Below are 24,994 nucleotides of genomic sequence, written 5' to 3'. Positions count from 1 at the left end.
AAGGAGAAAAAGATGTGGACTGGCGGTCGAATGTGGCAAGATCAGTAGGCCAGTAGGGTCACTCGATCTAAGCAGGCCACATGATAGAGGGACCGACTGAACAAATGGGTTGCAAGTCCAGGGGCAGATGGAATGATGAGCAGATATGTCGACCGTGCCAAGCAAACTGAATGCACATATTTGTAAAATTCAAGAACAAAGAAAACATGAATCGTGCAGTTTAGGAAAGAAAAGCCCTTGCTCATCCCTAAACAGAACATAATTCCTATGTAATATCACATAAAAAAATAATTATTATTAAAAAAAACTAGGAAGATTCCATTAAGCAAGTCACAAGATTGGGGAAAACCCATTCCTTTTGCTGTTTTACATGAGATTGGTCTGAAAACCGTCATATGTAGCTAATGAAAAACATTAACCAACCAAACCTTGCATTCAAGTAATATGAAGCTAAACTACGCAGAAACATAAGTTTTGCCAGCGACAGAAAACTGCTACAACGAAAAATGTATTCCCGACGGGCCATCCATCGACAAGGAATGTTTTTGCAGCATTTTAGCTTGAGGTTGCATCTGCTTATTCTCAGTGTGACAGTCGCACGGCCAAGGAAACACCGACTGGGAACATATTCTAGGCATAGCCCTATGACGATCAGGCTAATTCGATTCCGATTAAACGGAGTTTTCTTGCATAAACATTAAAGCTAGTGTGTGTACCTTGCCCTAGGGAGCACGATGCGAGTAACCATAACCACGGCCTCTGCTGTATCCATAGCCACCTCCGTAATAGGATCCTCGACGTCCTCCACCACGGAAGCCACGTCCGCCACCGCGACCTGGTCGTAGTCTCGTAAAATCCCCAAAAGTCTGCATGTGCAGTGTGGAAAAATACTGCATAAACATCGAATACGGTGGCAACAAGACCTCTGAAGAGAGATTCCTAATATACCTCTGTGTCTATTTTCAACTGCTCCGAAAATCTTGTTCTCCCACCCCGAGTTCCTCGATCAAGAGTGGCGCAAGAAAGAGTATCAAAGAAATCATCCTTTACATACACAGGCTTCAAAAAGAAAAGAAATAGACAGCAGTTGAAAAGAAGAGGTGAGAATATGTAAGAGCAAAACCCAAAAAATTCTAGTGAAAATATGCACCTTGGACGTGAGCTTATTTTGAGTATCCTCTTCTTCTTCCAGAGTATCATAAGTTTCATCTTCTTGAAACACTCCATCATTATCCTTCAAATGGGTTTTATTTTTACCAAGGTTGCCCCAAACTTCATCTTTGTTGAACCTTTCGTTCATTGCCATAAAGTCAAAGTCTTCAGTAAACTTTGTCACATGGCGTGGCTGCAACCACAACAAACACGAATAACCTATGAGTAGTTATAAGCGCATCAAATCCAGAACTTTCCAAGACAATGTATTTATACTGTCAATTCAATATAACTCAAAGGGAAGTATTTCAGTACGTCATTTCCTTGCCCTCTTCCACGCCCTCTATTGTAGAAATTCTGTGAGGCAGCCCCATTAGCCTGCAAAAGATAATAGCTCCATTATTAAAGTCAACCAACAATACTAAAGAAAATTTTGAAATAAAAATTATCGCGTAAAGGGAATGTCGACATTAGAGTCTGATGGCTGCTAGTCCCACAAATAAAATTGGAAAGGCATCAGTACTAGAATATAGTTTACTTTATAAAGTAACAACTTGACAAACCCAGTCACTACAACCATCCACCATACCAAAATATTAGCATACCTTGTGCGAGTTAGATTTTGGCAGCGGCAATATTGGCACCTTGGTTTCTGCAGGTGCACTGAGTGTTGGTTCAGAAAGCAATGGTTTAGCTTTCTCATCAACCACTTTAACATCAGCATCTATCTTGCCTGTCTGCAATGGCTGAGATGACGGAAGCACAGAGGTGCCAAGTGGCAAGAGCTTATCTGGAGTCACTAAGGCTACTGATTTTTCAACTTGATTAGAACTTGATGAAACAGTGGTAGGAAGTTCTGGCTGTGAAATGGATAAATATGGCAAGGTAGAACTATGTCCGATGATAGGGTTGGAACTAAAAGCAGATGCAGTTGGAGGGATAACTTTCTCAAAATTAGAAATGGATAGTGAGGCCAAAGGAAGACTAATGCCAAAAGCTGATGCAGCGATAGTTGTTACAGGAGCCTTATTTTGCAAAAGAGTGGATGACGTTTCCATAGATAATGAGCTTGTTGATGATGGATCCAATGTCAATGGCAAAGGACTAGATGTCAGAGCTGGGTTTGAGCTGGCTAGTGGAAACAGAGGAGGAAGCTCAGGCAAACTTTGAGCTCCAGATGGTAAAGAAGGATTTATTCCGGGATATTGAAAAGGGTGCTGCATTGAATGAGGCAGAGGCAATCCTGGTGGCGGTCGGAGCAATGTTGTCTGTTGCAACTGTGGCAGCCCACTAGATGGGCCATAATATCCTTGCCAATACATTGGTGGCATTCCAAGCCCAGAACCATTTGCGGTTGGTGGGGCGGGTGAAGAACCCCAAGTCCCTAAGCCTCCACCTGGCTGGTAAGGAGGTAAACCGCCCTGAAATGTTGGCCTTGGAAGTCCCAACTGAGCCGAATGGGAAGTAACATCTGTTGTTGTACTTCCACTTCCAGCAGTAGGCAGACTTGTAGAGGTAGATACAGGATGAGGATAATGTGTCTGTCAATAATTTTAAATATATCCATTATTGAGGACTTAAAAGTCAAGTATTCTAAATGAGTAAGATTATCTCCTTGCCTGAATTATAGCAGGATCATTGTTTATGGTAGTCGGCTGAGCTGGTGGAGAGGACTTAACTTGCAAGTCCTGCAGTAGTAAAAATGATTAAATCATCAAGCATTTGATCATTCAGAATACATTAACTGCATCAGTCATCAGATAAATAGAAAAACATTATATAACAATGGAAAACAAAGGCAAACCAGCATGTCTAAATTAGAGTTCAAGAACAGTCAACGAGCAGAGGGAATTATGAAGCAAAACAGCTGCAAACGGCAAAGGTAAATTCAAATTTAACAACTGACAACATTTCTAATTAGCTAAGTTAATTACTGTCTTTAAAAAATGGAAATAACATTAAGAATTACAAGGTATGCAATACAAAACAAATAGCAACCTGAAACAAAAATATCATTTGAAAATGATTTCAATTTTTTCAATGAGTGGCATGTTGACTGTGAAAGTTGACTAGGATCTTCCAGTCATGTTAGTCCAACTATTTGGTGTAACTCTTTCAAGGTGGCTTGCAAGTTGCAGGAACCAGAGTCATTGGTATAAATGGAGCAGGAACTCCTACCCTGCTGCTTTCTCTGACAATATTCCTGCACTAAGACTAAGTTATTCTTTTTTTTCTTTGTTGTGTTGTGTTTTTCAAACTCGCATGTTGCAAAGCAATAACTTACTGCTAATCTAAACGGGATCATATTCAATCATATGAGATCTATTAACGCTTCTCATCCATCCAAAGGTTGTCAATCTACATCTTACAGTTGTGAACGTAAATTTTAACACAGAAAACTTGGCTAACAGGAATTTCTCAATGGCTGTCTATAGAAATAAGTATCAAACTTGAGGAAAGAGCTATAAAGTTCTTCCATATTCTTACATTCTACCAATTTTTGTATTATTTGCACTATCCAATCAGACATTTCAACATATTACACCGAAACATTGTGCCTCAGATCCTCCACATCTTGTAGTATCTTTTAATGGTCAACTATCATTGCACGCCCTTTTTGTATCTAGATGTATCACATAGTTCAAACAAACTAGAAGTTTAACATTAAAATAGAGACCTTTTTCTATACAACAAACACTTCGTCAGCTACAAGAAAAAACTATATTTTCAGGAACCCGCATTAGCTTGATAAGTGAAGAAAAGAAAAAATGGAAGTTGCCAAAAGAAATATAAATTTAAAGCAGACTTGAGGAAGAAAATAAAAATTGTGATATTTGAGTCTGCAATTGATGGGATAATCATTGGTTAGCTCCATAGTAATGACACCTTAAATCCTTGTAACATACAATGACAAATAGTGTACATGTAACCAGGATCATAGTTCCCCATGAACTCTTGGATTTAGGCCTTACAGATTTAAGTATAAGGCAACACAGAAAAATTCCAGACATAGAATCTAACAGCACAATTCTGGAAAGCAAGAAGACGTATACAATATTTCCTAAGATAAAATAGAAGCTAACAAATGAAGAACTCAAGCTACTTTTCAATCTAAACTTTGTGCAAAACCAGCAAAACAATGCAATGTTGCAAAGATTTAGAAAAAGTTTAATTTAAATGTGACAAACATTAGTAGATTAAAAAAATACATTTAAGTCAATCAAATTTAACTAAATTATCAAATAATGATATTGTTTTTTGTTCATAATAGAAACACATGAATATTTATTTAAATAGAATTTATAAGGTCATTTCCCCAAATAATATTGATGTACATTTAGAATTTTCATTTAATGCTGCAAAAGCTAATTTTATAGATTACTGCAACATGACGCAAATGATTTGGACTATATTATCGTGCATGATTTGGTTATTTTTACAGACATTTTATGAAGAGCAAACACAGGTTGTGTGCAGTTCTGAATTTTTTGATGAATTACCGAATCATGAATCATAAGGTTCGCTTAAAAATTATAAAATAGGTTTAAAACATATCTCTAACTTAGCTAAGTTATCTTAAATAATTTAGACATCCTATACTATATTAAATAATATAAAATCTTAATTATTGAAATAATTTGATTATTAGAGATCATGATCCATAGCCAATGAAAAATGTAGGTCTCCATCCCACATTATACCAAGTTAAAAATTGCAATTATTTTAAAATGAAATGGACAACATGATATTTCAGGTCCACTGATTCTTCTGCAAAAAGGTGGAATCCGCCACCTTAGCGGCCCCACACGATCGGCCCCACGACCATTTGTGAGGAGGTAAATCGAGAAACTGCAGTTGGTCACGACGCAGGAGGGTATTACCTGGCTTCGCCAGGATTCGAACCCTTGCTCTCTTCTGCAAGTCTGCTACGTCGTAACCAACTCAGTTATGCCTCGGGGGCCAGGTCCACTGATTCTGACAAGAGATAAACACTGTAGACTGAACCCTAGCCATCAATTCTGAGTGTCGACAGTATCAACACAACTAAGAGAGGAAGGGGGAAGTAGACCACATGACCAGACTTCTCATCACTGTTGAATGGAAACTATAGACTTTGATCCTCCAGACAATCAAAAAGAATGTTCATCAACACAACATATTTCTTCCATATCACCCTCTTCCAAATAGACACAATAATCTCCACCTCCATGCAGTAAAATACCCTTAGACTCTTTCATCATGGAACTCTGAGATTTCACCCCCTTGACCTCTCAAATCTGCCATCAAATAAAATATTCATCTTTTTTCCTTTTTATAGTAGATTAGTTTTAGCATACTGTCTGTCGAGTTCAATTTAATGGATTGTGTTAGGTCTAATTTTGACAATCCAAATTAGTTTCTGTTGTTGAAATTTCTGTTTAAGAAAATCATCTAGGCATCTGTTTGTATTGAATCATGAGTAAACCATCACAAGTCTTTTAATTCTGTTTCATATAGTATACACATATTCTTTTACAATAGGATTGGCATAGAAATCATGAATGAACGATTCTAACAAGGAAAAATTGAACTTTATTACATGTTTATAGCATTAGAGAGCAGCTACCACACCACTAAGTCATTGAATGTAATGTCACTTATTATGCCTACGTAATTGATATCTCTTATAGTTGAATAAGAATTTGGTTGATATTTTAGCATCTATCTATAGACATCATTAACTTTCATTGATTTAATTTTTCCCACTACTAAAACTAATAGATATCTTTGATAAATCCTTGTTTCCTATACCTTAATATAATTTCTCTTACCTTATTTTATCTCTCCTAGTAACCCCACACTTCAATCTCAAACATTTTCATACCTTCAAGTTTAATTATTTGAATCTATTGCTTCTTAGCTATAAAACAATCTTGCCCATAAGAAATAGCAAATCAATACTGTTAAATAGTTGAGTTTGCTTGTTAAATATTGCATATGCCTAAGCATTATTGTTTTTAATTATTCATTTTTGATGTAACCATTGCTGACACCAACTGACATATCACTAGGTTGAAATTTTTATACTTGATTCCAAAATGAGTGGAAGATTCAAATATATACAAAAGAACAAATGGAAAAAAAGCCAAAAAGATAGTCCAATTTATGTATCTACTAATTAACTTTATAGAGGTGATAATACCTTCATAAGATAGGTTATGAAATTCAAACATGACATGAACATGACAACTCATGTCCTGTCCATTTAGTATCTAAGGACACATGATATGAAAACCTTGAGTTCTAAACTCCTGCTAGCATAATATCTGACACTGTTAGGAAAATTTAAAGTTGATTGTACGCTCGACAATGCTTTTGGGTGTGAATTGTTCCCCTATGGACTCATTTTGTGGGTAACAGTTGTCCTTACTATGTTTGTTGCCTCGTTTGCACTACATATTCAGTTGGTAAGAATTGACTCTAATACTTGGAATCTTCATTTACCACCTTCATGCCCATGCTCAGACAGAGAGATTCTGAGTTGACACTTGACGACCACATTATAGACGCCTTCATGATGAACACTTGAATCCATGAGTCTAAGTTACATAGACAATTGTACACATAAATTACACTATAACTAGATCCAAATTTTATTATATATCTGGAAGCAAAAATTGTGTCATTTCATTACTCATTTACCTTAATGTCAGTTCCTCGAAACAGTATGTACTCATATATCCTGTCACTAGAAGGAATTTGTGGCCCCTCCTTCTTTCGGCCTTCAGTTCCAAAAGAGCGTACTGCAACCATCAAAAAAAGGCTGAAGAAAACAAACACTGCAAAGTACTCCATTGATTGCCAGCAAACACAGTAACTATAGGAAAAAAAGATTGAAGGAATGCTAATTTCCCCTGGTTCAAATAGGAGAGAAAAACCATATGCTTAAGTAATATATTACAGGAATAATTCAACACTAACTCTACCATAAAATAGAAACAAAAACATTATTCAGTATGCAACAAATACTGAAACATGAAATTGGGAGGCCTATAGCATTGACAACAATAAAGCAGCCCAAAATTTTGATAGTGGGGATTGGAGAGAGAATGTGCTCACAAGTGTGTTGTTACATGCATCTAATAACTCAAGCTAATAAGTTATAACATATATTGGCCAAATATCCTCGCCGCAAAATTGACTGGCCACTTTCATAAGGGTGGCTTCTCCAACTAATTGGCCAACGGATTACTCAAAACTTAACAATTTGGAACTAAACGATGCGCATACATATCCCAATGAGCATTTGTTGTGGATCATTGCAAGATATTCTCTCTCCACCTACGCCAATCCACTCAAGGACTCAATCGCCTGAGACACCTGACTCAACCTACCAAAGCTTGTTAGTAAAGAGTAAAGAACCACACTGTCTCGCTTATTATTAAGCAAGGAAATGATCAAATCAAATCAACTGAGCACTTTATTGGAGTATACCCTCAACTCAACTAACTCATCAGCTATCACCACTTACAATGTGCACAGGTGTGGCGTGAAAGAGAATGTGTGTGGAATGGTTTCACCGTGTTGATAACAAGGTAAAATTTCAATCCATTTAATTGTTGAGATAATGGATTACTCATGTGCTGCAGAACAACTCTGCAAACCACATTGATATTCTCATATGAACTCTTATCACCTCTGTTAATAATCAGTAAGAAGCGTCACATGCTTTATTTATTGTTAGCTCAAACCAATGTGTCTTTCCTAGATGAGAACTTTTCGTGAAACATTAATAAGAAATCAGCAGCGTGAAGAGATAATCAACGACAAACAAACTGCAGTTTCATGTTTACTGGTACACAACCACTGTGCAATCTAGGCCATAACCACATTTTGCACATCAAAATTATCCTGAATGTAGAGAAAACTATGCCCTAATCATAAAATCAAGAAAACGGGAAACTTCCTCAAGAAACAATTTCGTGGAGCGGAAGCCCCTCGGACAATAGAAACCCCAAAATCCAGAGGAAAAAGTTCGAAAAGAGCTCTCTTTGGAGGGGAGCAGCGCAAAAGAGAGCAGGAAGCGGAAGCGACGACGCAAGGAATCGGGGAAAAGGGAAAACTGTACCGTTGCGCAAGCCTATGCTGGATTCCTCGGTGTTGATGCTGTAGAGGATGCCCTCGTATCTGATCTCGCTCTTGGAGGTCAAGCTTATGAGGCTCCCTATGTAGGAGTCCGCCGACGCCCCCGATCTGGAGGTCTCCCCTGCCATCGCCGACGCCAGAGAGAGAGCGAGAGAGAGAGGGGAGATTGGATTTGAAAGGAGAGGAGTTCACAAAACCAAACCCTCGTCCGCGTTCCCCTTCCGCTCAGATGCTCTATCGTTATATAGGCCAATTAAGAGTTTTTTTTTTAATTCTCTCAAAAAACAAATAAATAATTTAAAACACATTTAAAGTTAATAAACTCCTTCTTAAACAATTTTGAATTTTAAATTAAGAAACTAAGATAAAGGTTTTGATCAATTCAATGTTCAATTTTAAAAATATACAAATTTTGTAAAACTATTTATTTGGAATTCTTTTTTTAATTATTAATATTAAATTTATTGTTTACTTTTATTGACCTTTTTAATGATGCTAGGGGTGAGCAAAAATTTAGTTAAACATGAATAAACCAACCGAATTAAAAAAATTCAGTTCAATTATTTCAAAATTTCAATTATTTTTTCTAAAAAAATTGGCTAATTCGGTTTAGTTTCAGTTTTAAAATTCCTTGTTCGGTTAAACTGAATAAATCAAATTAATCAAACTAGAAAAATAATTTATAAATTTTAAGTAAATAAATTTATAAATTCTTAATTAATTAGTAAAATTTTCATAATATTAAAAAAAATTAATTAATTCAGTTAAAAATTGAATTAACCGATAAAATATCGGTTCGGTTTGTTCGATTTTTATTGAAAAATTCAGTCGGTTCAGTTGGTTCGAAAAAAATCAATTAATTCAGTTCGGTTCAATTCGATTTTAACTGAATACTCAGTCCTAAATGATGCTCCCACTTATTAAGTCGTCGATATGATAGCAATATTAACGTTAGGAAAACCTTGATAACCATAAATTTATATTAATTTCTCATTGTCTTTAAACTATTTATTATCAACCACAACAATCGTCTTATCATAGGATTAATTATATAGAACTTTCTATATCATTGGACTCTATCCCCTACTCTATCATCATCTATATTTAAATAAATTTTATCTTATTTTATTATTATAAAATCTTTTTTAATTATAAAATCTTTTTAATTTCTATATCATTGGACTAATATATATATATATATATATATTTATTTATTTATTATAATTTTGCATCGCCTAACTGAAACATTTATTGATATCTAACTACATCTTCCTATCATCTTAAGTGTGTCTCTCAAAATTTTTTCTCAATAGATATAACTTTGACTTTCTCTCTAATACTCTCATTTCTTATTCTGTTCATCCTCATATGTTCACGCATCCATTTTAACATTCTCGTATAACATAGCAGGTCTAATCGATGTTTTATGAAATTTTCTTTTTGAGTTTTAAAGATATTTTACGATCACATAAAACATCCGATGCTCTCCATTTTAATCATCTTACTTGTATTCTATGTCATACATCTCTCAATCCCTCCATCGTCTTGCAAAAATGATCCTAACTTAAAACTCTTAGTTCCAGACAACTCATTATCTCTTATCTTAACAATTGTCTTGTTACGTCTAATATTGTTAAATTTAAATTTTATATATTCTATTTTTATTACTACTAAGTCTAAAATCTTTCACTTCTAGTATTTTCTGTCAAGATTCTAGTTTAACATTTACTTCTTCACGTGTCTTATCTACTAAAATAATATTACTTACAAATAACATGCACCACAGTACTGTATCTTGAATGTATAGTTTTTATTGTTGACCTTTTAGGCATGAACCCAAATTAATTTTTGATCACCGTGGTCTTCTTCCTAAACCTTTTTTCTATTACTCTTTCTCAAAATTTCTTGGTGTAACTCATTAGTTTAATACCTTTATAGTTTGCATAATTTTGTACGTCTCCCTTATTCTTATATAAGAGAACTAGAGTACTTACAATTCATTGATAAGGTATTTTTTCACTTTCAATATCATGTTAAATAATTTTGTAAGTCATTGAATATCTTGTTTCCCTAGGTATTTCCATACTTCTATCAAAATATCATATAGTCTAACGACTTTTTCATTTTATATCTCATTTAAAACTTCTTCTATTTAAAATTTCTATATTCATTTGACCTACTTAAATTACTTAAATTAAGTTAATCACCTAAACCTTCATTAAAAAGTTGATAAAAATATCTCTTCCATCGCTCTTTTATTTCTCAACTATTTTACTAGTATCATATTCATTCATCTTTACACCTTATTTGGATAAAATTGTTTGTCTTCCTCTCCCATACTTCAACTATTTTATAAATATCTCTTTCCTCTTCTTTTGTATCTAATTTTTTATATAACAGTTCAAAAGCTTCATTCACTGCTTTTTTAGTCTATTTATTGACTACATGTATATATTTTTTAAGTTTTTATCATTCTTACAAATATACAATTTCTTATAGGCTATTCATTTTTCCTTCACTTTAATTTCTCATGTACTTTCTCATTCTACTACCAAGATTTCTTACTTGGTGGTGCATGTCCTTTTGACTTACCAAGTACACTCTTGATCTATTTTCAACTTTGATACCATCTTATTCTATGTCGTATTAGAGTTATCAAATATTTCATCTAATACTTATACTGCTACCTTCTCCTTAACTATATTTTATTTCTCATCCTTAACTTCTACCATTTAATTTTAAGAGTCGTATATATATATTATGCTTCTGTTGATACTATGTTTGAGACGAATATCCAATACTACTAACATATATTGGTAGTTAAGTTTTCTCCAAAGATAGTCTTAAAATCTTTATAAATATTTCTATCCCTCTTCTTAATAAAAGTCAATTTGTGATTTATTATTCTCACTTTTGAACATGATCAAGTGTTCTTTTTTTAAAAAAATATATATTAGCTAGTATAAGATCATATATTATCGTTAAATCCATTATAGTTTTCTCTTCTTCATTTCTTATTCTAAACTCATAACCCCATGCACCCTCTCATATTCCTTATTTTTCACTTTAACGTGCTCATGTAGTGTTGGGATACAATCAAAGTTCCACGTTGAAAATGCATGGAAAAAAATGATGGGTTTATCAAATGAAAAATATCTCCATTAAATGAAGCCTTTTGGGTTGAGCCCAAAAATAAAACCACGAGGATTTAGGCCGAAAGTGGACAATATCATACCATTAATATTGTGGGCATATATTGATTCCATTGGTACTAACATTTAGATCGTCTCCTATTAAAATCATTTCATTTAACAAAATATTTTGTAATATTTCATCTAAATCGTCCCAAAATCTTGATTTAGTATCTTCATCTAATTCTACTGTATTAGTGTATATATATTAATTACGTTTCTTTCTCTATTACTATCATGAGAGTTATAATTCTATTTTCTCTCTAACTAATTACTCCTATAACTTTACAATACCCACTCCATTTCTTATTTTACTTGTTCATGTGTACCATAACTTAAAACTCGAGTTTTTTATTATCTTTGTCTTTTCGCCTACTTATTTTATCTCGTGTACATACAAAATACTAATTCTTTTTCTAATTATCATATCTACTACTGTTATTATTTTACCAGTGAGGATTTCTATGTTTCATGTTCCAAATATTAGACTATTAATTTTTTATAATATTTATTCTTATCTAACTTATGACGTGAAAATTCTTGCATAGTTAATACTACATCCAAGTTCTCATTGAAGATATAGTAGTCATTGTCGATACATCTCAATCAGACTCTACAATGTAACTCTTGCATATTTTTCACTATACCTAAGTTATAAAGATGTAGTGGTCCTTGCTAAGACATTACAATCAGACCCTATAACGTGTTCCTTCAAAGAATAATCTAGTATTAACATAATATTTTAATGGATGCTTTCATTGAACATTTGTCTTAGTTTAACGTTGACTGACAATCTAACGCAACTCTCCTCCTTTATACGAGATTAGGATTGATCATGATAGGATTAATTCCTCATGAGCAGAATTCTTTATTAATTAGATAAAATTTATATATTCATACATTATCTATAAATAAATAATATTCTAGTGATAGTCCTATTTAGATATTTTGGAGAAAGAATTTCTAAGACATGTTATTGAGCAAAAATCAAAATGATCTCCTTATTTTCATTATCACTAAATGGGTAAAAAATTATATTTTATATTTTAAAAATATTTTTATTCAATGTAGCCATTTAGTTATACGTGTTGTAATTATTTTAATTAAAACTACTTTCCATATGATATTACTTTAATTATAATAATTTTAATTAAAACTATCTTTAAAATAAAGAAAAAAATATTTTCCCCTCCAATATTCAATTTTCAAATACTTTAACAAAAGGTAAAATCTATTATCCAACGGTTCCACAGGGTCGATCTCACGACTATCTATGAGTAAGTAACTCGAGAAAAAAATATTTTTTCTTTAAATATTTAATTTTTAAATACTTTAGCAAAAGGTGGAATATACCACTTCAACGATTCCACACAGTTGGTCCTATAAATATATGTGAGAAAGTAAATCGAGAAAGACCACTATAAAGAGAACATTGTTTCGACTTCATTGAAATTTGACTTTATCTATTTCAATAAATCTGTTCCGTAACCCCTTCAACTATGCTCCAAGGATTCAATTTTTATGGCGGATCCACTTTTTTGCAGAAGAAAAGGATTCAATTTTTAAATACTAAAACAGCACAGGTAAAACTGCGTGTAATATGCCAGAAATTTCCTACACCAAACCTGTCAAAATATATTCTGGAACGAACACTACAAAAATATGGCACATTTGGGACAAATTTTAGGGACGAAATAAATTCGTCGCAATTTAGGAACAACTTTAGCAACGAAAAAGTCATTTGTTGCTAATTTCCGACAACTTTGGCGACAGAAAAATTTTGTTGCAAAATTGGGATGAAAACTTTATTGTCGTAAAATTCGTCGCCAATCTGCAACAAATAAATTACTTTGTCGCAAACTTTGCGACGAATTCATTAGTTTGTCGCCAAAATATACCGAAAATTAATACAAAAGAAAATTGTAAAGCCGATTTTGCGACGAATAGACTTGTTCGTCGCAAAATTGCGACAAATTATAATATTCGTCGCAAACTTTGCAACGAATAACATTATTTGTCGCTAATTTGCAACGATTTTTGAGTTTGTCGCAAATAACCCTAAGTTATCGGATCCCTTTTCTTTTTCCCTCGCGATTTGCTTCACGTTTAAATTAGGTCAATTTGCGACAAATTATAATATTCGTCGCAAAAGTTGCAACGAATAACATTATTTGTCGCTAAATGGCAACGAACTTTGAGTTTGTCGCAAATAACCCTAAGTTATAATTAGGTCAATTTGCGACAAATTAGAATATTCGTCGCAAAATATGCAACGAATAACATTATTTGTCGCAAAATGCAACGAATTTTGAATTTGTCGCAAAATACCGTAATAATTTTCTCCGAGTTAAGTCATTTTGCGACGAATAGATATGTTCGTTGCAAATTGCGACAAATTCTGTTTTTGTCGCAGATTTGCAACGAAAACTTGTTTTTTGTCGCCAATTAGCAACAAGTTTGCGACGAATACGAATTTGTCGCAAAATGCCCTAACTTAAACATCCGGCCCGATCCCTTTTCTTCTTCCTCGCGATTTTCTCCCCCTTCTCCGCTGCGAATCCCTCTCCTCCGCGCCGAATCGCTCTCCTCCGCTGCTTCTTCCTCTCTGAGCCCTCCTCCGACTGCAACGGCGACGACACCGGCCGGCGAAGGTGATTTTTTTGGGTAAGGTCCTCTCCGAGCCCTTTCTCCGCGTTTCTTTGCTTTGTGGTTGGTCGGGCGGCGTGGATTCGTTGGCCGGCCGTTGGTGTGGCGGCGGCCGCTTGCCTACGTTCTGTTGGCGCGCGCTGGATGGCGGAGGTGGCTGGCCGGCAGTGCTACGGTTGTTGGCCGGCCGGCCGAGCGGTGGTGGTGTGTTGGCCGGCCGGCCAGCCACTGGTGGGCTGATGGCCGGCCAATGGAGGGTCCTGGCCGGCCAGTGGTGGAGTAGGGTTAGGTTTACCTATGTTAGCTTAGGGTTAGGGTTATATTTACCAATGTTAGCTTAGGGTTAGGGTTAGGTTTATCTAGGTTAGCTTAGGGTTAGGGTTAGATTATGTGTTTGCGCGTAGAAACGAGTGCACATGTTGGTTAGCTTACAGATTAGAGTTAGGGTTAGTGAGAAAATAGTATTAGAGTTTCTAACCATGTTTTTTTAGACTCAGGAGATGGGAAAGGAGCCAGTATTTATGGAGACATTTACCCGCACTTTCCAGAAAAAAGATAAGACTTGGAGCGGGGAAAGAGCTAGAACACTAAAGGTTTAAATTTTAATATTTAACTTAAATGAATTTTAAAAGTTATGTATCTTCTTTAATAGGAAATTAAATTTATTTATCTTTCAATACAGGAAAAATATGATGAGCTCGAGCTAGCACAGAGAAGTGAAAGTGCTAGTATTGCTGATGGATCTGAGTCCTCCGTAGGAAATGACTTGAATATTTGGTTGGAGGTCACTGGAGGATCGAAGGGAGGGAGGATATTGGGATTGGGTTCTCTGAGCAGAACTCATCATGTTCCTACCACCTCTTCTCCTTCCAGCCAACCAGCAATGAGGGCACAAATAAATAGTCTAACTGAAGAAGTCTCTCATTTAAAAGGAATAATATTGCAAAGGGATGAAGAAATGAGAGAAATGCGTAGACGACAGGATTTACTTTTTGCGCATTTTCAGTTAGACTCCGCTCCAAGTCAGTTGCCTGATCAGCCTTCCCATGATGCCGGTGATGACGACGCTTCTTCATAGCCTAGTTGTGTATTATTTTATTTTTCCTCGCATTTCATGTTACTTTATTTTTTGTTTTTATAACTATATAATTGTTTACTAATTAATATTTTTATTGTGTTTTCAACAGGGGTTCATCCAAGGACGGCAAAAAGGTAAATTTTTCTATTTTATACTTTATTTGTAAAAATTAATTTTCTAATATTTCTAATACTTCTGTTTGCTGATGTAGGAAAAGAAAAAACAATTTTGATGAAGAAGCGATCAGTGACGCAGAAAGTATCACCCGAGGTCGCCGTGGACGGTGATATTTCTGCATAGTTTTTTCTCTGGTCTTTTACATACTTTATCATATGGATGTATTGATTTATGGAGTTGATGGATTTGATATGGATGTTAGTTTGTTGGATACTTTTGTTTGGAGCTTGGATATGGATGTTTGATACATTTAGATGTTGTTTGATATTGTTGTAGCTTGTTGTTTTTTACTGAAGTTTGTAGGAACTTGATATTATGGATGTTTGTTGTTTGTGAATGTGAGTATATTTATTTTTGGATGTATATGGATGTGAGTATTTATTTTTGGATGTATATGGATGTGATATTTATGTAAACAGGTTTCATATTAGCAAAAACAGATTGAATCTGTCAATTTTTTTTTTAAATTGCGACGAGTTTTGCGACAAAAAACCATTTTCGTCGCAAACCTATCGAAACTACTGTGCGGCTATATTTGGCGACAAAATCCTAGTTTTCGTCGGAAATTTGCGACAAAAAAATTGTTTTCGTCGCAAATTTGCAACGAAAACTAGTTTTTTGTCGCCAACGTATCGTAATCACAGTAGTTTTTATAATTATCTACATTTTGCGACAAAAAATATTTTTGTCGCAAATTTCCGACGAAAACACTATTTTTTTGTCGCACATTTGCGACAAAAAATGGTTTTCCGTCGCATATTGGCGACAAAAAATATTTATGTCGCAAAATCGCGGTAGTTTCCGACGAATAATTTGGTTTTTTGTCGCAAATTTGCGACAATTTCTAGTTTTTCGTCGGAAATTTCCGACGAAAATAATACATTCGACGCAAAATGATTTTATTTTGGCAACGAATTTAGTTTTTCGTCGCAAAACTTCCCTTGCTAATCTGCCCATCATATGTGTCCCCTTTGGCGACGAACAACATTTTTTGTTGCAAACTTTGCGACGAATTATTTTTTTGTCGGAAAATTTTGGGACGCGTTTATTTATTTTGTCCCAAAGGTTTGCAACGAAATTTTCTGAATTTGTCGCAAAGTTTGCGACGAATTTAGATATTTTCGTTGCAAAACTTTGCGACGCGGCATTTGCAACAGAAAATTTTTCGTTGCAAAATTCGTCCCTAAACATGTTTGCGACGAATATTTTCGCATTTTTTCGTCCCAAAATTCGTCCCAAATGGGAGCAGTATTTTTGTAGTGAAAGTCATCCTCTTCGGACCGTTGGATCTTAACATGGACGACGGATCTAGGGAAACGACGCTGAATTCGGTTAGCGTACCGGGCCTGCCTCAAATGGGCTGGGCCGATTCGGATCAGAACGGGCTCGGTCTAAAACGGCCCAGCAATTAGCATTTTCGAATAAAATTTCCATTTACTATTTAAATTTATTTCATTATTAAGTTCAGAGTTTATAAATAAATCTAATCTGATATTTTTTTTTAAAAAATCTAGCACAATATTCAAGCTTAAATAGTCAATATTTGTTCATTTATAATTTATCAACATGGATAAAGCATATTATGTAATCTTCTCCTAAATGGCATTATTCCAAGCATAAACCATTTAGATTGATTTATGCCTACAAAACCCAATTTGTTAAGAATAAACTCGAACGAGAATATACCGAGAAAATGAATTTTCTACATAACACATTATGTTGGATAAAAAAAATACTTCCTTCCAACTTAAGCATGTGCAACATAATCTATATATATATATATAAATAAAAGAAAATAAGTTAAAGAACATATTCGTAGTTACGATGTATTATTCCCTTTGGATTTGTTGAATTCATTATTGGGAATCAAAGTTGAAGAATCATATTCTCCGAAGGTCAGGTATCGAATTGAGTATGTACTTCAGTGATTGGATCAAGTAGGGTTTGAAATGCTATTTGGTGTCATGAAGGAGATGTTGAAGGAATTTTCGGGCACGAAGAAGATCGAGCATTAGGTTATTCTACCTTGCAAGTTTTCAATATTTGTTTTTGCAAAATTTATTTCGTAATAGCCAACTCAACTCTATCTTGGGGGCGGAGCATCCTAACTAATGAGTACTCTCGCAAGTTGCTCTTGCCTTCCATTATCATCCATGACTTCTAATGATCAAATTCATCCAAGGCAACTAAACCAAAAATAAAGGATTGTGCATCTTACGGAACCTAATATATCGATCTACTCCTTCGTGCAGGAGCATCTTGCAAGTTGCTCTTGCCTCTTCACAAAATTTTCACTTTGAAACACAATTATCCGATTCGAGATCAAGAGATGAGATAACTCAGTAGAATAATCACACCCGAGTATTTTCTACCGGTTGGATACTAGTCAAGTTGATCTCTATCAGGTTGAGTTTCAGTAGATCTGACTTCCTTCAGTTCAAACTTCAATCAAGTCAACTTTCTTTATGTCAGACTTCAGTTAGGTCGGCTATTGTTGAGTTGACTTCTCAGTAGATCGGCCTTTCGAACATCAAGTACTTTAGAGATCTTTGGACAGAAGTCTGCAAAGACTCAAGGACGATGTTAGAAGGGGGGCCAATTGGTGAACCTTGGCAAGGTCTTTTCAACGCTCAAGTCAGACATTAGAGAAAAGATAGAGAAAATAAATAACAAAAATGAACAATAAGGAGAGTTAAAAATAATGAAATTACTTGTTTTGATGCTACAATCGATTATCTTTACTTTTGGATCCGGATGGACTTTACTTGAGGTCTTCTCGCGGGGACCCACTCGCCCCGAGCTCAATTTGATCGGACCCAAACTCAGCTTGACTTGACCTCAAGCTCATCTTGATTTGATTTCTAATTCAATTTGACTTTTGACTCAACTATGTCACGTAACGCCGACCATATCCATTATATCAATTCTTAATACGACAACAAGTATGCTACTCATAAAAAAACATCCTTTTTTATAGTACAAAGTAAGAAAAATAACAGCACATCATTGTAGCAAAAGGTGGAATCCGCCACTCCAACGGTCCCACACGGTCGGCCCCACAATCATATATAAGGAGGTAAATCAAAAAGTCATAGTTGACCACTGTGGAGAGGACATTTTTCTTGACTTCATCGAAATTTGACCCTTATCTATTATAGCAATATCTACCCTATAATAGTCAATTCAATCATACCCAAGGGCAAAATAATTAATGGAGGGGGGAATGATGACTCTAATGTTGTGCATTGCAGTCCATCTCAGACCACACCAATTGCAGTGCCTTGCCATTCGATACGGAAGCAAAAAGGACAAATGAATCATGGAACAAATTCCAAATGCTCCTTGCAAAGAAGTGGAACTGAAACCTCAAAGGCAGATGGCCAGCATTTGTAGGGGCATCGAGCCATGCATGAGACTTGGGTTGTCCATTAAAGGTAGAAAGATTAGGGTTGTCCATTAAAGGTAGAAAGGCATTTAGCTTGTGGACTCCATGTATGAGACTTTTGACGTAGCTAGGGATCTCAAACACAATCCATCCCTCTGTGAATCAAGATCGAGGGTTACAAAAGATTTGATGGAATGATCATGCACAAATTATGATAAGACAAGATATGATAGACTAGATATTTCAGTGCGGCATAGTCATGTTTTATAAAAGTTAATGGAAGTTTCATGTATCGGATTGTCCTTTTTTTTTAAGTGAGAATTACATATGTGAATTTTTAGCTAGCAAAGCATTTCAAAGATCAAGGAGAGATCATTGAGTGTGTTCGTGTTTACATTCAATATGTTAAATTGTTCTTGTCTTTCACTGTGTTCGTGTTTGTGTTTGTGTTTGTGTTTGTGTTTGCGTTCGAGCTCGTGTCGCTTTTATTGTATCGAGATGGTCACTGAAACCTCAAAGAGGTCACCAGAAAGCTCCTACAGACTTAAAAAGGTGTCACCTTTGGGCAACCAACCCTCCTCCCTTCACTCCTTGTCTTTGTTTTGTTCCTTCCTCCTCACTCTCTCTCTCTCTCTCCCCTTCACTGAGCATCATCCCTGCCACCAAGTGGAGCAAGGTGCAGCAACATCAACCTTAGAATTATGCACGGTATATTTCCTGAGAATGTGCTGCACCACCAGCGACGCCGAATGATTCCTTCAGTCTCGTCAGTTATAAAATGCTTTCATGGCTTCCACTCCACCCACCCACCAATCTCCTCCACCATCCAGTTGAAAGAAATGGTGAAGTTCTCGAAGCAATTCGAGGCGCAGCTCGTTCCCGAGTGGAAGGAGGCGTTCGTTGATTACTGGCAGCTGAAGAAGGACATCAAGAGAATGCAAGCTCCCCGCGACGAGAACACTGCAGCACCGCGGCCTTCTTTGGCCCTCGCATTGCTCTCCTCTTTGAGGAAGCTCCCTCCGTTCGATTCCATTCCGCGGAAGGAGCACGAAACTATTCAGGCACTCCCTCTCTTTCGCCTTGATTCCAAAGCCGATTTTTTGTTTATGTGTTTGCGGTTGATTTAGATTCACAGGAAGCTGACGAACTCAGCGAGCAGGGGAGTCATGTACGAGACTGAATTACTGGAGCAGTTCGCCGATACTGATGCCGCGAGGGAGTTCTTCGTGCGGCTGGACCTCCAGCTCAACAAGGTGAATCAGTTCTACAAGAGCAAGGAGAAGGAGTTCGTTGAGAGAGGGGAGTCGCTCAAGAAGCAGATGGAGATCCTCCTCGAGCTCCAGGCGGCTCTCAAGAACCAGAAGGGCCAGGTTTCAGTGGGTGATGATCCCAAGGATGATCCTTCCATTTCCTGCTCGATCATCTGTGGTGAGGAAAACCAGCATTTTCTTCATCATTTCTTTCGAATTTTTGTCTTTCTTTTTTGAAGGAGTTGGGAGAGAAAGTTCATGTGAGGATGAACACAGAAAGCATGCCATTTGATACTGTAACTGAACTGTTTTTACTGAATATGAAACTGATAGAAGAAGATGCTATGAAGGAAGAACAAGAACAGGGCCAAGAGATCCTAGCAACTGAATATGAAAGTGGTGATTTCCAGTTTGTAGACCCACCTCAGGGATCCAACGACTTGGGGAAGTCGAAAACCGACGGTCTAGACGAAGGGAAGAAGCTGAGGAGTTTCTCTGGAAGAGCATTCAGCTTGCAGGGAAAGAACCTATTGATCAAAATCCCCCTCACTACACCTTCAAGGACCATCTCTGCCTTAGCATATTTATTCAGAGAGGACTCAGGTAGCCAATTGAGGAAATGTGGATCGCAGAGCGGCAAACTCAACATCAACAAGACCAAGATCCACCGTGCCGCGAAAATGATCAGAGGGGCCTTCGTCGAGCTCTACAAAGGGCTGGGTTACCTCAAAACTTATCGGTGAGTTTTCGAGTCCTTATTCATATCTTCAGGTGAACTGTAACCTCTGCATTTCTAGTATCTTGTGTTGAGTTTCTTATTTCAGAACTTTGAACATGTTGGCTTTTGCGAAGATTCTGAAGAAGTTCGACAAGGTATCGACTTACAAAAGCTAATCGAACTCGCTGCAAAATGATTATTGGAACTGTAAATAATGAGATACAGATTGCAAAATTCTATTTCAGGTGACAGGAAAGCAAGTTCTGAACACATATCTCAACGTGGTGGAAGTCTCCTACTTCAATAGTTCAGATTTGGTAATCAAGAATCTTTGAACTTCACCAATGACTCAATATCGAGTTCTAATCATTCATGTCGACAATAGGCAACGAAGTTCATGGACGAAGTCGAAGAACTATTCATCAAACACTTTGCTGATGACAACAAGCAGAAGGCCATGAAGTACCTCAAAACCCATAAGCATAAAGAATCTCATGGTGTCACCTTCTTCATTGGTAATAAAATGAGACTTCTATCACTGAACCTGAGACATTGGAAGTATTCGAAACTCGATCACCATTTCTTACAAGTCGCTAATGATCTCGAACAGGCCTCTTTACCGGATGCTTCATCGCGTTGTTCATCGGATATTGCATAATGGCACACATGGCCGGCATGTACACCGGGCAATCAGATACTACTATCTACATGGAAACAGTGTATCCAATCCTAAGGCAAGCATTGCACTCAAAGCTGTAACTTACAGTTCAATGTGATTATCTCATCTAACATGGCACAAACTTGTATCTACTAATCGCAGCATGTTTAGCCTCTTGTTCCTACATCTGTTCCTTTACGGATGCAACATCTTCGTGTGGCGAAAGACGAGAATAAACTACGCCTTCATATTTGAATTTGCCCATACAAAAGAGCTGAAGTATAGGGAACTCTTCCTCATCTGTACCACAGCCATGACTGTGGTGGTCGGAGTGATGTTTGCTCACTTAGTCCTTATTGCGAGAGGGCACTCCTCGACTCATGTCCAAGCAATCCCTGGATTCCTCTTCCTGGTAATCTCATTCTTGCGATTCTAAAACTTGTAGCATAGAGTAACAGGATTTGTTCTTGTGTTTTGCAGATGTTTATGGCATTGCTCATTTGCCCATTCAACATTGTGTATCGGTCGAGTCGGTATCACTTCTTGAGAGTGATCAGAAATATCATGTTGTCCCCTTTATACAAGGTAGTAATGGTGGATTTCTTCATGGCTGATCAACTCTGTAGTCAGGTATTCGTTTTAACCGAGCATTTAGTTTCTCTTTTCCTTTACAAACTCCCGAAAGCTACAACGACACGATAAACAAACAATTCCTTTCTCATTCTCTAACCGAAGATCGTCCCTTGATATCTCAAAAGAAGCTTGATGCTTATGAAGTAGTTCTATTGCTATAAAACAGGTCCCAATGCTCAGAAATATGGAATTTGTGGCTTGTTACTACATCACTGGTAGTTATCGAACGCAAGATTACGGGTATTGCATGAGATCCAAGCATTTCAGAGACTTATCTTATGCTGTCTCATTTCTTCCCTACTACTGGAGAGCTATGCAGGTCTTTTTCGCTCACTGCTTTTCACATTTAACGCGACGATTTCGTGGTTCGATACACGAAAAGTCACAGATTCTATGCTATGATCATGCAGTGTGCTAGAAGATGGTTTGATGAAGGGGAGACAAGCCACCTAGTCAACTTGGGGAAGTATGTTTCTGCCATGCTCGCAGCTGGTGCCAAAGTAGCCTATGAAAAGGAGAAGAACATCGGCTGGCTTTCACTTGTCGTGGTGGTGTCAAGTGCTGCTACCGCGTACCAGCTCTACTGGGACTTTGTCAAGGATTGGGGTTTGCTCCAACTCGACTCCAAGAACCCGTGGCTTCGAAGCGAATTGATCCTCCGAAGAAAGTTTGTGTACTACATTTCTATGGTATGCCATCCTAATGACTTGAGTAGTGAAAACAAAACAACTAAATGCACAAAACATACTGAATTCCAATGTTCAGTATAAGGAAACTACCAAACCTTCACTTAAGTAGTGTCTGTCTTCTTTAGTTCCTTTCCGAAAGATCAGATCAAGTAATGTGCCCTCGACTTTGCAGGGTCTGAATTTCGTTATGCGACTAGCGTGGTTACAAACAGTCCTCCATTACAATTTCGGAAATGTGGACTATAGAGTTACTTCATTCTTCTTAGCGGCTATCGAAGTGATCAGACGAGGGCAATGGAACTTCTATAGGTAAATCCTTTGCACCTTATTCAGATTTGTCGATTGCTAAGTAGTCTAAGGGCAAAATCTACTGATGTTTCAGGTTGGAAAATGAGCATCTCAACAATGCAGGAAAGTTCAGGGCTGTCAAAACTGTTCCACTGCCTTTTCATGAAGTGGATCAGGATTAGTGTTGAACAAGGATTGAAAAGGGAGTTCATATTAGGAATTATACACACTGATTTGTTCTCCAGATGTATACAGTGGAAAGCATCATTCATGTTCTATTTTTTTCGCAACATGAGTCTTTTGTCTATCGATCATCGATTCTCATCATCGCCTAAGGACCAAATGATCATGTGAGATGGTTCGACCTAAAGAGTTAAACCTAACTATTTAGCCCTAAGTATTGATGCATACCTCATCAACATTGTTGATCATGGTTGATCATTTGTATACAACTATTATAGTTGTTTTAGTCGATGATATCGGCACACCAAACCTACTTCAAATATTAGCCCAAAAGGATTTTACTGTTTCTTTTAGAAGAAACCATTTGTGATTCTATGGGGGTGCCAATATAGCATTGCATCTAAGGTAGTCACAATGGCCTTAGTAGAGCTGCTTGTATGAGCACAAATCTAATAGAGAAGCACTCGATAAGGTTCCCTTTCGATGCGAATCTGACATGAATCTAAAGTTTAGGTGTTCAGTATGACCATATTTAGTTTAAAAAAAACACACACAATTACTAAGTATTTTCAGGAAACAGAAAAACAATGGAGAGAACAAGTTAATCCAACTGAGAGACAAATTGTTTCACCATCAATATTAGCAACCCTAATTTAAATAAAATCGAATTAACTAGAGGTGAATGGTATCAAAAGATTAATGATAACTATTTTCTGTTTCTCTTTCAAACCTCAAATTTAACCACAATCCGAATTTCCTAGCATGAGGCATCCATAAACACATGGAAGTGCACTGAAACCCTACAGTTGTTACAAAAATAATAATGATAATAAAATAAAAAATATAAGCATTTTATAACTGAACATTACAGATTTGTTCTGGTAGACTAGCAATATGGTAATCAGGTGGAAAGAAAATAGAGTATGAATAAAGAGGGGAAAAGTTAAGGGTTGCATATGTACAGATTTGTGATGCCAACAGCCATAGAATAATCTATATACAGTGTTGACATGTGTACCAGAAATCCAGCAAAGCGAATTCATCATGGTTGCTGGTAGATTCTTGGCCCGTTTCAGATTCATCACCTGAAGGAAATGATGAAGAGATAAACAAGCACATTATAGTTTTTTTATCTCTAATCTTTTGTGCAAATATATCAGAAAGTTATTCTAATAACTGAGGAAATTGCAATTGAATGAAGGAATATTTGTTTCCTCTTTGTGGCTAAAGTCTTACCACCTGTGGCATTGCATTGCGTTAGGATCTGCACATGAAACTGGAAACGAAGTTGCGGAATCGATGTGCTTTAGCGTCGTATGCTTGTGTCAAGTTTGTTTGGCTTCTGGACATTGTTCCGTCGCTTGAATATCTTTTTCTCTTTCTCGATCGGAGCAATAAATCCTCGGTATCTAGCACGTAAGACACCTGGGAAGAAAAGGGGAAAGAAATAAGATAGTGTGATCGAATAGGCAATTAAACTAAAAGTTCATTCGTGTGTACCTTTTATTTTTTAAAATTTAAAATAAATTCATATATATTTAAAAAATAATTCATTAAATTAATAAATATAATTCGTTATAAATATTAAATATTTTCAAAAAATTAAAATGTTTAGTGATTTTTAAAAATAATTATTAAAGAAAATGTAGCCTAGTAACTTAACTCTAGAGTTTGAGCTTATGTTAGCCCTAGCCCTAGCACGACTCAATATGAGTCGGATAAGGTCTAACCTAATTGTTGCATGGTCTAACATTGATCACGGTTGAATTAGTCAAGTGTGTAAATTCCTTTTTGATTCAGATAATAAAAGACTAATAAAAG

At 36.2% G+C, this 24,994-nt stretch overlaps 2 protein-coding genes and 2 long non-coding RNA genes across 5 annotated transcripts; 2 read left to right on the top strand and 2 right to left on the bottom strand.

Annotated features, from left to right (window-relative positions):
• Positions 1 to 299: 299 nt before the first annotated feature.
• LOC141813863 (protein decapping 5-like) lies at positions 300 to 8,473 on the bottom strand. 2 transcript variants are annotated; one of them, XM_074701861.1, is made up of 9 exons: positions 8,261 to 8,473; positions 6,835 to 6,935; positions 2,772 to 2,840; positions 1,758 to 2,693; positions 1,468 to 1,530; positions 1,151 to 1,345; positions 949 to 1,059; positions 717 to 866; positions 300 to 630 (listed from the first exon to the last, which is right to left on the bottom strand). In XM_074701861.1, the coding sequence occupies exons 1-8, from the start codon at positions 8,403 to 8,405 to the stop codon at positions 723 to 725; spliced, it is 1,764 nt and encodes a 587-aa protein (XP_074557962.1). In that variant the 5' UTR covers positions 8,406 to 8,473; the 3' UTR covers positions 300 to 630; positions 717 to 722. The 2 variants fall into 2 exon arrangements, with proteins under 2 accessions (XP_074557962.1, XP_074557961.1); XM_074701860.1 differs by having other exon boundaries at positions 300 to 866.
• A 6,642-nt stretch (positions 8,474 to 15,115) lies between these two features.
• LOC141813082 (uncharacterized) lies at positions 15,116 to 15,728 on the top strand. The gene is made up of 3 exons (XR_012600372.1): positions 15,116 to 15,196; positions 15,302 to 15,326; positions 15,404 to 15,728. It is a non-coding gene; the product is annotated as an uncharacterized LOC141813082 (long non-coding RNA).
• Positions 15,729 to 19,455: 3,727 nt separating this feature from the next.
• LOC141813350 (phosphate transporter PHO1 homolog 1-like) lies at positions 19,456 to 23,494 on the top strand. Its single transcript, XM_074701301.1, has 13 exons — positions 19,456 to 19,815; positions 19,882 to 20,182; positions 20,338 to 20,743; positions 20,829 to 20,877; positions 20,968 to 21,039; positions 21,108 to 21,237; positions 21,333 to 21,456; positions 21,543 to 21,792; positions 21,861 to 22,010; positions 22,180 to 22,332; positions 22,424 to 22,702; positions 22,875 to 23,011; positions 23,085 to 23,494. Exons 1-13 carry the CDS (start codon positions 19,456 to 19,458, stop codon positions 23,170 to 23,172), a joined length of 2,499 nt encoding a protein of 832 aa, XP_074557402.1. The 3' UTR covers positions 23,173 to 23,494.
• Positions 23,495 to 23,979: 485 nt separating this feature from the next.
• LOC141813096 (uncharacterized) lies at positions 23,980 to 24,594 on the bottom strand. The gene is made up of 2 exons (XR_012600377.1): positions 24,410 to 24,594; positions 23,980 to 24,258 (listed from the first exon to the last, which is right to left on the bottom strand). It is a non-coding gene; the product is annotated as an uncharacterized LOC141813096 (long non-coding RNA).
• Between the last annotated feature and the right edge of the window lie 400 nt (positions 24,595 to 24,994).

Source organism: Curcuma longa, chromosome 20 (assembly GCF_044706935.1).
Source record: "Curcuma longa cultivar G26 ecotype Majalengka, Jawa Barat chromosome 20, ITB_CL_G26_1.1, whole genome shotgun sequence".
NCBI lineage: Eukaryota > Viridiplantae > Streptophyta > Magnoliopsida > Zingiberales > Zingiberaceae > Curcuma > Curcuma longa.
Note: the sequence above shows the minus strand (reverse complement) of the source record. Positions and strands in the feature narration are given on the sequence as shown.

Excerpts from the sequence above, each read along its gene's own strand:
- LOC141813350 (XM_074701301.1), top strand. The coding sequence starts at position 19,456 with ATGCACGGTATATTTCCTGAGAATGTGCTGCACCACCAGCGACGCCGA. Across the intron at positions 20,183-20,337 it reads TTCCTGCTCGATCATCTGTG|AAGAAGATGCTATGAAGGAA; the intron begins GTGAGGAAAACC and ends TGAAACTGATAG. Across the intron at positions 22,011-22,179 it reads CTGATCAACTCTGTAGTCAG|GTCCCAATGCTCAGAAATAT; the intron begins GTATTCGTTTTA and ends GCTATAAAACAG.
- LOC141813863 (XM_074701860.1), bottom strand. The coding sequence starts at position 8,405 with ATGGCAGGGGAGACCTCCAGATCGGGGGCGTCGGCGGACTCCTACATA. Across the intron at positions 1,531-1,757 it reads CAAAATCTAACTCGCACAAG|GCTAATGGGGCTGCCTCACA; the intron begins GTATGCTAATAT and ends TATCTTTTGCAG. Across the intron at positions 1,060-1,150 it reads AAAATAAGCTCACGTCCAAG|CCTGTGTATGTAAAGGATGA; the intron begins GTGCATATTTTC and ends TTCTTTTTGAAG.